At 44.8% G+C, this 11,670-nt stretch overlaps 1 protein-coding gene and 2 non-coding genes across 4 annotated transcripts in view; 2 read left to right on the top strand and 1 right to left on the bottom strand.

Moving 5' to 3' along the window:
* Positions 1 to 1,117: 1,117 nt before the first annotated feature.
* rasgef1ba (RasGEF domain family, member 1Ba) overlaps positions 1,118 to 11,670 on the top strand; it is a 39,479-nt gene continuing 28,926 nt past the window's right edge. Inside the window, exon 1 of one of the 2 annotated variants that reach the window (XM_086030538.1) lies at positions 1,118 to 1,299. In XM_086030538.1, the coding sequence (XP_085886664.1) occupies positions 1,249 to 1,299 (51 nt within the window). In that variant the 5' untranslated portion in view covers positions 1,118 to 1,248. The remainder of the gene's footprint in view (positions 1,300 to 11,670) is intronic. The other variant, XM_086030536.1, reaches the window with a different exon arrangement.
* trnaw-cca (transfer RNA tryptophan (anticodon CCA)) lies at positions 10,653 to 10,724 on the top strand. Its single transcript has one exon. It is a non-coding gene; the product is annotated as a tRNA-Trp (tRNA).
* Positions 11,543 to 11,614, bottom strand: trnac-gca (transfer RNA cysteine (anticodon GCA)). Its single transcript has one exon. It is a non-coding gene; the product is annotated as a tRNA-Cys (tRNA).

Here is an 11,670-nt window from a genome sequence, read left to right as displayed (position 1 = left end):
TTCTCATTCATATTAAAACACAGTATCACATCAAAATAATAGTAACGTCACAAAATTAAAACCCCAGAATATGCAGTGCTTACTGTAGCACGCTATCTTGCAAGAATAGCGCCCCCTGGACCGGTTGACTCAATGATGTCATCCTGACAGCTGTGGTGTGTTCATGCTGCTCTGCTAATTGCTGCTTAATCTAACTTGCTCTTAAGGAGCAGCTGCAGACACACAAAAAACACTTTTAATGGAGGCTAAAACCGGATGATCCGGATGGTGAGGGCCAAACGGTGAAATGGTAAAGACCCTGTCAGACCAAGATGGGTTAAGGAAGGGGCAACACTGGCAGAGCTTAAGGGTCACGCCAGGTTCACTTCTGGTCCCAAAGGACTCTATTGAAATGGATTTGATTCAGGTCAAGTCACTTTTTGTGTGTGTGTGTGTGTGTGTGTGTTGGAGGGGGTGCTTTAGTTGTTATTAACACATTTTAATTTGTGTTATGTCAGCCTTTTGGAGTATTCAAGCAACCAATTCATCTTACTCTTCAGGCAATTACTATTTGAGCAACCGAATCACTTCTTTCGAGACTTTAATTTCGTATTATTATGGGAACAAAACTGTCTTTTTGTGGGGCTTACATAGTTGTTATTCTGGCAACAAAATTGGCTTTTTCTGGGGCTTTAATTCTTCTTGTTATTCCAGCAAATAAATCGCCTTTTTTTGGGATGCTTTCCTGCACATTAACCTTTCAGTCATCTTTTCAGAGATTTCATTTTTATTCTGGAAACCAACTGCCATTTTGGGTGCTTTAATTCTTATCATTCTGGCACTTGTAGAAAAGAGGCGTTTGGGCCTTTACTTCGTATTATTCCTAGCCTTTTGGGTGGCCTTTCTTTCACCTTTCTTTCTTTGTTGGATTTTTGTTCTTATTCAGGCTCTGATTTGTCTTATCGTGTTAAGTAAATTGCGTTTATGAAATCTTCATTCTTGTATTCTTAAATAAATTCAGTAGCTTCCATTCCTAGACTTCTTTTTGGGTTTGCCAGCTTTAATTCTTCTTCTTCTTCCACCAACTGAAGCTGCAGCGGTGCCCCCTGGAGTGCGGACAATTGACAGGAAATCTGCCACCTGCATGTGTCGGCTTACGGCCCCGCCCACAACCACCACGGAGGATTTGACAGATGCTCTTCATCCATCATCATCATCATCATCATCACCGCATTATTGCTCTTCCTGGTCTTCGTCTCAATCTCCGCAATGGCAAAGTTCCTGGCAGAGGTCCTGGGATGTGCACTTGGCGTGCGGGAGGTAAGGACTCCTCACCTGCTGATTTGTGTTGTTGGTCTTTGTTTGGTGATGCTGAAGTTGTCGCCACGGCAACAGGAGGAGAACGAAAGAGGAAGCCGATTGACAGCTCTTCCCACTCGTTGTGCTCGCTCTTCTTTGTGGTTTGCGCTTGACTTCTTTTTGAAAGAATGTGAACTGGCAAAAAAAGAAGCTGGTAGAAATGGAGGGAAGAAAGCCAAAGAAAAAGCAAAATGCAGAGGAGTGAGCTTTCGGCAAGATTGTAGAGTGAGAGGCGACATGTCACTCCTAAGGTTGTGTTTTTGTCGATTGGCATGTCTTTACATGGAATTGGAGTGGCTGGACATTACATAACGACACGCGCGCACGCACGCGCGCACGCACGCGCAGACAGACACAGCTGTAATCCATAAACAGCACAGGCAAAACTGCTAATCCATCAGGCATCATTGCAATCTGCTCGATGTTCAGCGTGTGCGTGTGTGTGTGCGGCGTATATGAAATGAAGAGGCTCACGGGATGGAAAATAAATGATGACCTGCCATTAAAGTCAAACGACAGTTACATAAAAAAAATCAAAAAAAAAAATCAATCACACATCTATTTGCTCCACTATACGTTGGGCATAAATAAAAGCAAAATGTCTTAATGATAAAAAATGGTAAAAATGCCGCATCTGGTCAATCCACACCGGGATGAAGTCGGCCAACCTGAAGACTGGCACGATGGCAGCTGTCAATCAAATCAAGATTAAAAAAAATGGCGCCTTTAACATCTGTCGGCTAAATCTGACAATATTGTGATTTTTTTTTTTTTGTCAGTTTAAGCAAATCCAACTTTATTCCCCAAAACACGTCACACTTCTAGCAGTCCATCTTTGTTATTGTGAAATGTTGACTTTTGGAGGCCTTGGCGTGCAAAATGAAAAGAACGTCACGTCCTTGCACAGCGTGACGCGCCAACATTGCAGAATGTTCTTTTGGCTTGACGGCTGACGTTACGTGCGACGCTTGCTTGCATAAAAGCGTCTTTTGATGCCAAAACTGTAAATGTTGTGTGTTGCCGATTTTGAAGTCATCGTTTTGATGCCTTTTTATAGAACACGGACGGGCAAGTCCCGATTTAGTTGCGCACCTCCGGTGTAGTACCACATTTCGCCACAACATGCGGGGCAGCACCGAGCACCACTGAAAGCGGCGACAGCGGAATTATAGAGCAAGAGGAAGACGCAGAGAAGGTCCACAGCTAGCGTCAGCCTCCGGTGCGAGTTGTGCGGACACTCGCAGTTGCTCGGAGCTTTTGACTTGCCGTCACCTCGATATCGCGAAATAAGATGGCGTCGCTGTAATCTGTTCCCGGGTCAAACTTTGTCCAGCGATCTGTTGGTGGGACGAGTGTGTCGTGTCGCCACAGGTGTGGTGAGGTCTCGCCTTTGTTGTGTTTTGGGTGAAAGACAAACGCGCAAACTAGTCTGAAAGATTAGCTTCAAACGTTAACGCGCACGTGCAAGCGCACACACGCACACGTTGTACACGCAAACTCTTGCAGGCACACACACACCCATGCATGCATGCACGCACACCCGCTCACACACACAAACACGCATCCTCACATTTGCACGCATACACAGGTTATGTAACGGCATCAAGCTGATTGTGTGTGAACAAGGAAGTGCAGTGTGTGTCTGCACATAAACACTCAAGCACGAGGAAGGAATTAGCCAGCCGGGAATGTCACATATGTACACTATTTTTGTGTGTGTGTGTGTGTGTTGCACATGCAAAGAGAGATTTTTCCATATTTTCGTTCGTAATATTCCAACTTTGGGGGAAAAAAGTTTTTTTTCTTCAAATTTAAAAAGAAACTATTTTTCTTTTCTTTTTTTGAAGAGGACTTTATTCTGTTTAGCTAACAACTTTTTTCTTGGGGGGAAAAAAAGTTGTCATCGCTGGTGGTCCTGCGCGATCGGCTCGGCCAATAGCGTTTGACGTCCCGCCCCCTCTCGCTCTCCTTGAGCACGGGTAGAAAATGAATTTGCCCGGGCGACGTTTGGCCGTCCGCGTTAAGCCGATTAACCTCGATAACGCGCGACGTGCTAATCTCATTAAAGATCGGCTTAGCGTATGAATATCGAGCATTATTCACATTATTGTTCGCTTATGTAAGCGCGTTCCCCAAATGTCCTGTTCCACTTTATGGACGCTTGACCTTCTTTCAACCGACATAATTGAGTTTCCTTCGCTACGCGCTAACATGCTAACATAGCTCGCTGTCACGGATCGGATTTTGGGAAAATTGCTTTCGTCTGAATTTTTCGTTCAACCTGCTAGCTCTCAAAAGTCAAAACAGCATTGTTGGGCTGAGCTAACATGCTAACGTAGCTTGGGCTACTTTGCTTCCTGCCACGTGAAAACAATTATTAAAGTATTCCCTAAAAATAAATTCTAAACACCTCAGAATTTTTGTCTAGTAAAAAAGAATGTCTAGAAAACATTCCAAAAGAAAAAGGGGACGCGATGAGTTTTCTGTTTCACATTCCACTCAGACGGGGGGGGTGGTTGAGTGCGTTGATGCAAGCGCTAACGGAAGCGCATTTGAAATGATAGATGGACCGACTGACAGGCGATTATAATCAAATGCCCGCCTCTGATAACGACCATCATAATAACAATAAATCTGAGGCCTGGCTCGTCATGCTGAATAAAACATGAGACCGTCGTACGTTACACAAAGACAATTTGATCTACTTGTCCCAAAGCGAAGCGTTTGTGTCATGCGTAATTGGCCGAGTGTCTCCTGTTTTTGGCGTGGCCGCGATAAGCAACGTCGTTTAGCTTTGACGCTAAACGACAATGTGACAGAAGGAAAAAAAAAAAGCAAAGAAACAAATGAGATTGTGCTCTAATCCTCAATGTCTTCTGATGATGTTAACATTGATGATTTGTTCTGCAAAAAAAAACACAAAATAAAAACGGATATTGGCAGCCAGATGAGGACGCTCCATTATGATGTCTTCTGGCCTTTCGGTGTGGATTCATTTGGAGTGATGTCATCCATGCTAATAACATGAAAAAAAACAAAAAAACATCAAAGACACAAACATGCAAATGAGGGCTGGAGACAGACAAAGAAAATGGAAAGAGCAACAAGCTCAAGTCGTTCATCATTTTGCAAAAAATTCCCACCGAGAATATTTGATTCGTTTTTGACGTCACAATCGTAAAATTGTAGCACCGATTGTGAAGAAGGAGCACATGGATACGACAATTGTCTTTGTAATTGTAACATTTTTCCTCAAAAATTCAAATTTTGCTTCAAAAATATATATATTTTTTTATATTTCCTTTGTCCTTTTCCCAGGGGCAAAGCTACAGGGTGGCCCTAGTCACTCTGTGGCCACCCCATACTTTGGGGAAATGTTGATATCTGCGATGTTACTTCCATTTTCACATGGATGAATTATTCTTCTGTAGTATCTCTTTTTCTCTCTCAGAGAGAGAGAGAGAGAGAGAATATTTCTCCCCCCCCCAAAAAAAACACACTATATTCCTTTATTTTATTTTTTTTTCCAACAAAAAATTAAAATTAAAAAATATTTGTATTGGGGAAAAAAAAATTCTAGTAGAAAAAAAGTAACTACTAACACAAATCTTTTCTTCTGTTCAAAATATTTGGTCTTTTTTTTCCCCTAAGAAAAAAAATCTCCTTAAAAAATGTTTTTTTCCTTCTTTAAAAATAAAACAATAATAAAAATAAAATAAAATGTAAGAAAAAAAAAAACCCCTCCTTTGTTGGTCAATGTCGTCCTGAGGGCAGGCCGTTTTGTGTTTGTGTCTTTCACACCGACGTGTTTACGATGTGGAAAAAAAAAACGAGCGACGTAATGTGCAAGCGCGGTCAGCGGGAGGTCAGGACACTTCCGTCTTTGAGATGAGCGAACTCCGATGACCGCCGTGTGACTCAGTTCATCAACTTTGATGTCACGAAATGCCTCTGATAGAGATTTGGGTCACGAACGACATCACGCGTACGCCAAGTTGACACGACAACGAGCAAGCGGAAACAGCGCATTTCCAACAAAAACACGGATAGCCACAAAGGGAGAAAAGGATGGAAAGGAGTGTACATGCCAGGCCACTAGTTGCTCAAAGAAAAAAATCTTGTCTTGCAAGAAAAGCACTCCAATGTTTGTGTAAGATTATGGCTCTTTTCTTGGAATATAAAAACATTTGGACCAAATAAAAAGTATTTTGACCCCCAACAAAAATCAGCAATATTCCTGTAAGATTACAACTTGGGTCCTGGGGAAAAAAAAAAACATGTATTAAAAATAATATTATAATAATAATAAAAATAAAAGGCTTTCCAAAAAATAGATTGCTTTTTCTAGAAATGGTTTCATGTCCCCGCCTTCACTCTTTTATTTCTATAAATTTGTAAAAAAAAAAAAAAATTCTCTTAAAAACATCTTTTTCCAAACTTTTCATCCTTAATTTTCTCTTTCTGTAAAAATGGTTAAAAAAAAGAGGAAAACGGGGCAGCATTAGTGGGATTATAAATTGGATTAGTGACAAAAAAAAGAAGTTTCTTTTTCGCAACAAATCACATTCTTCTTTTTTCCCCCTCAATAAACAAATCTTATTTGAAAGAAAAACTCAAAAACACAACAAAACCACATTTATTGAAAAAAAAATGTCTTCAAAACTTTTCATCCCTGAAAATGTTGTAAAATATATTTTCCCACCCAAAAGCTAGCTTTGTTTTGATCAAATATCTTTGAAAAGAATCCCCTTTTCTTAAAAAAAAAAAAAAAATTTAAAAAGTAAAATGAAGTAAAAAAAATGTTGAAAATTGCTTGTATTTTGTCCATATTTTATGTGGATTTCTTTTCACAATAAATCAACTGGTCGCTCTTCTTGCTGTGTGATGACAAGGACGACAACGACAACGTTGCCTTGGACGAGGCCGCCGTCTGCAATGTGCTCCTTGTCCGCTCACTTGAGAACTAAACCCGTCCTTGGCCGTTATGTAAAATTTCAACATTATATAAGCGCGCGCGCGTGTGTGTGTGTGTGTGTGTGTGCGTGTGTGTGTGCGCGCTCTGGGCTTGATGTTGCCAAGCTGCGATGTTTCTCTTTGACACAGATTTGAACCCACAACCTTCTGGCTGCGAGGCCACTAAGCTAAAAACCACAAACCATGCCAGCATAGGATGAACACACACACACACATACATGCGCGCGCGCGCGTGTGTGTGTGTATATGTGTGTGTTGTGCGGCTGTTTTCCAGGGTGGTCTTGGCAAATCTTGGAGGCAGGAACATTGCAAAACACCCCGTCATTTCATATTCTTATTATTAAGATATATTTCTCATATCATATACAAAATAGAATAAAAACACACACACACTTGCTTGTAGAACAAACACACACACACACACACACACACACAGTCCAATACAAATCAAGACATGGATGCACATGTGTGTGCGCTCGTCCACTGCGTTTTGCCACCTGCTCCGCTGCTAGCAGGTGAGAAAATGTTTTGAGGAATGCTAAGAACCTCGCGTGAACCAATCAAGAGGCGTTTAAAGATCCATCGTTTGGTGAAACGCTGCACGAGACCACCGACACGTTTGAATGAGTCACAGCCTTGACTCGGGTGGAAACTGCTCTCGGTGAAGCAGCATGTGGCTCGTGGCCTGAGGTTTTTCTCCTGCGCTGAGTAACAATTGTATGTTGGCGATAGCTCGTTTGGTAGTCCAAATTGACCCCGAAGTGTCCACTTGAAACCAAAATGGTCGCCTTCCTCTCTTTTTTTCAGGCACGGCTTCTCGAGACTTTTTTTTGCTGGGTCGACTCGTGATCTTTGTCTACCTGTCACGTTCCTCAGTAAAACTGCTTTTGGGGGCTGATTTCAGCATCCGTTTTGGGAGTCCAGCCAGACACTCCTTTCCTTTTGGCCCCCCCCCCCTAGCACCGAGAGGAATGTGTCCCTCCGGGGTCACCGTGGCGACCCCCTTTTGGCAAGTGAGGAATGTCTGCTGACCCCCCCCCGCCCCCCAGGCCTGTTTTTCCTGCTGTCCAACTGATCCCGACCACGCGTGGAAGCAATCTCCTGTGGACTCCCCCCTTTCTCCCACTTGCCACCTCAATCAGCAGCTAAGAGTGTGAGTCCAGCCGATTGATGTGAAGCATGTGAGCAAGTGAAGCTGCCAATTGAGGCAAGACTGTGAGCTTATGTAAGAAGGTAGTCAAAAGGATCAGCTCAGTGTCAAGCGATTCGATCTGCTGGTTGTGCTGGTGCAGAAGTCGCAGATATATTACCAGAGTCTACACCGGGACCGGGACATAAGATAGGGTTTAGATCGGGACCAGGGCCTAGCCCAGGACCGGACTTAGATCAAATCCAGTCCTTGCTTAGTTCAGGATCAGGACCTATCTTGAAGTTTATTCCAGGACCAAGGTTTTAGACCAGAAGCTTTACAAGACCCTAAGGTGCTACATCATCGAGACATTAGGTTTTACTCCAGGGTCCTTGCCTAATCCAGGTCCAGGTCCTTTACTATGCCTCCTTACTGGCCTAGGGTCTGTGTTGAGGCACTCTTCATGGGCTCGGCTGTCGTCCTGCCTCTGTCCTTGTCCTGATTTCATGCTGGTCCATGCCCCGGGCCTGATCTCGCTCACGGTCGAGGCACAGGTCCTGATCTCGGCTTTGGTCCCAGTTGAAGCCTGGTCCCGTTATACGCCCTGGTCTACGCCTTAGTCCTACTCCAGGCACAGGTCCTAGTATACCTTGCTTATTTTGTACTATGACCCTTGTTTGAGCCATGCCCTCGTCCGGATTAATGCCTGGTTACTGGTCTAGGTCCTGGTCAAGGCACTGTTCTTGGTCTTATGCTGATCTTGACCCAGGTCCTGATCTCAGCCCTTGTCCTGGTCTAGGTCCTCATCTTATCCATATCTTAATCTTTGGGGTTGTGTATGCCTCCAAATACTGATGTAGGTCCTGGTCCTGGTCAAGGCACTGTTCTTGGTCTTATGCTGATCTTGACCCAGGTCCTGATCTCAGCCCTTGTCCTGGTCTAGGTCCTCATCTTATCCATATCTTAATCTTTGGGGTTGTGTATGCCTCCAAATACTGATGTAGGTCCTGGTCCTGGTCTAGGCGCGGCTGCTGATCTGGGCATTGGTCCCCGTTGGTGACAAGGCCCTTGTCCTAATCCATGCCTTGGTCCTGCGCCAGGCTCTGGACCGATCAGGGACTGGTACTGCTAAATGCCCTCGTCTCGGTCGAGGCCGTCGTCCTGTCTTAGTCCTGCTTTAGGCTCTCCTTCCGGTGGAGTCTCGGTATGTTTCCTGCTTCTGTCTGGTCCTGATGTGTGTAGTATGCAGTGGACTCTGGAGCAGTGCTGTGTATACCCTTGAAAGCATTGGCTAGTTTGTGGTGTAGTGATGTTAGCATCAAGCCTGGCCTCTGGCTGCAGACGTAACTATGCTGTGACCTACATTCCTTATTTACGTAAAAGCTCTTATGTAAGAAGTAACCTTTTTCCCCAAAGCAAAGACCAAACATGGTGAGTTTCTGGGCCCGGTGTGTAAATTTAGAACTTTAACTTCCACGTTTCGCCTCTTAGAGTACTTCCTGTTTGCGGCACATTAGGAAGTGAGAAGTCAAGGTGGAAATTCCTCTACGTAGCCTTCCAGACAGGGGGTGTGAGAGAGAGGGAGAGACACACGGCGTAATACAGCGCAGTAAAAATAGCCCTGTTCACACCGCCTAATAAAGACGGGGAATTTTCCGCCTTTTTCCTGTGTAGTTTTTGAGAGAACACCGCTGACATAGTTTGGGTGTTGAAAGTCCAGATGGCAATTTGGCCGCCTTCTGAGGTCGTGACGGAGGCGGGACAAAGTTTTACAGGCCCCACACTCGCTACTCCTGACCTGTTGTGTTGAAAGGAACAACACATTCGATTGTTGGGTGGGTTAGAGAGTTTAGGAAGGTAGATCGGGTGGACAGATCACGAGTTTGGATATAGATTAGATGTAGGTAGACTGGGTAGATTAGCTGGGCAGGTAGATTAGAGATATGTATCACCTATGTGTGTAGAGTAGATCGATTAGATTGACTAGATCAATTGATAAAATAGGTAAGTGGTGGATTGGCTGGATTGTTGTGGCCTGTGGAACAAACAGATGACACTGTAGCTTGGTCAATGACGCAGAATGAGGACAACTCTGTATTAGATGGGTAGGCAGATCTGATAAATAGGTAAATAAATAGATTTGGTTGGCCGGCATGTTGATTCGGTGAGTCTGTAGCTAGATTAGATGAGCTCATTCACTGCCAGACATTTTCAGACCCTCTTTGACCTTAACGTTAGAAAAAAACTGAAAAGAAATATCAATAAATTCCTGGGATGGAATGGCTGCACTGTGAAAAGACGAGTAATGTCGTCAATGGCAGTGAATGAGTTAAGTAGATTTGATCAGAAAGTAGGTAGGCCAAATTAATACGTAGGTAGATAAAATTGGTAAGTATTAGCTAGGTATGTTGGTGGGAAAATGCGATTAAAATAGCTGGATCAGATTGGTAGGTAGGCATGTCAATTATGTCAATTAGGTGGATTTGATAGGTAGGTCCGTACACAGTGTATATTAAAGAGCTAGGTAGGTGCATGGATTAGAAAGGTAGGTCGGTCGATTCGATGTGATGTGGAGTTGTAGACGAGATTGTTGGGCGGGCTTCATACTATTTGAGCCAGCTGCCTTTTTGGCCCACTTGACGTTCTCGTGACCACGGCCGAATCATTGAGCAAGAGCGTCGCTTTGAAGCCGGAGAAGCAGGTGTGCGTTTCGGCCCTGAGCCACCGCACGCCTCCCCAGAACGCCCCCCCCCCCCCCCCCCCGCGCTTCCCGCCGCCCACTAACGCAGCCTTTCTTCCCCAACCGTGTTTTATTTCTCACGGCAGATGTTTGGAGCCTATGGCATGAGTTTAGCGTCTGGTTAGAGTGGCTTCTGCAAATTGGTGGCTGCTGTAAAAAAGAAAAAAAAAAGGGCAGGCAAATTAGAGGGGGGGGGGTGGCGGATTCCTCTGTGGAGGTCTGGCGGTCGGGCATCCCGCCCTGATGCTGCAGCTGGGAAGATGACATTTATGGTATGATTATCAGGGAAGTTTCCTCAAAGTGATCTCATATGTGAGTTTCCCGGCTTTGCTAGTAGCATCAGAGGCGGGACGGTGGCTATGTCAAAGAGGCGAGTGGAAAGCCGGAACGTAGGTGTGAATTTTAACACCTGGCACATTTGCCAACCCTACGGCGCTGCTTTTGCTCCCTGCACAGGGCGTGCCTTTCATGGACTCTGTGGCGCAACGGTAGCGCGTCTGACTCCAGATCAGAAGGTTGCGTGTTCAAATCACGTCAGGGTCAGAGTTTTATTTTGTTGTTGTTGTTTTCTTTGCGTAACGATAGTTGCTAGTGTGAGTTTTGAACACAGCAAACGCACTTTTGGTGATCAAAATTCCACACTGGTCACGTTGCTAGCTACTGTTGTTGACAGTTGCTATTCCCGGGAGCATCTAACCTCTGAAATGATGCCGACTAAACTTTCACAAGCGCCCCCGCTGGACAATATTCGAACACAAACAGTGACTCACTGCGCTTTGGAAGCCCGTTGACTGCCTGGTCCCTCACTCAAATCTGTCCCCCAAGCAACAACAACTGACTATTTTCCTCCCCGCGCTCGGCGCGGCCATCGAAGCCTCGTCGCGAAAAATAGACAAATGACGGACTGCGGACAAAAGGCGGACTAAGCAAAGGGGTTTCCGTCCATTTGATAACGTTTGCCGTCCTTTGTCAACAAAACGGGCGTCCATCAGTGACGGATAGACGGACTGGTCCGTCACATGGACGGCAGGAAGGTTTAGCTCTGGACGCTGATGTGATTTGAAGACACCATTTTCTGATGTGGTGGAATCAGATGCGCTAGCATTGCGCCACAGAGTCCGTGAAACGTAGCTTCTGTAAAGGTACAATGGAAGCATTCAGATACCAAGTAGAGTCGCTCGTGCGAAAACAATCGGGAGTCGTGTGGAAAAGGAAACAGACGAACAGGGATAAAGTGCAGCGGTGGACAATTTCCGGGCAGCTTTCAGGGGAGTCGTTTTTTTTTTTTTTTTTCCCCTCTCAAGGCCATTGAAATTGTGAATGAATACATTCTCACTGACTTCGAACAAAAAACATTTGGAAGGGGGCATCCGGATTTGAACCGGAGACCTCTTGATCTGCAGTCAAATGCTCTACCACTGAGCTATACCCCCGCCGTGCTTCATAGGGATGACAATGGCATTCATAAAGGGCGGGTGCCGGAGGCGGC

This window comes from Filicampus tigris, chromosome 5 (genome assembly GCF_054856515.1).
Source record: "Filicampus tigris isolate MCC_2025a chromosome 5, RoL_Ftig_1.0, whole genome shotgun sequence".
Classification (NCBI taxonomy): Eukaryota; Metazoa; Chordata; class Actinopteri; order Syngnathiformes; family Syngnathidae; genus Filicampus; species Filicampus tigris.
The sequence above is the reverse complement of the archived record's forward strand: the minus strand, read 5'-3'. Positions and strand labels throughout refer to the sequence as shown.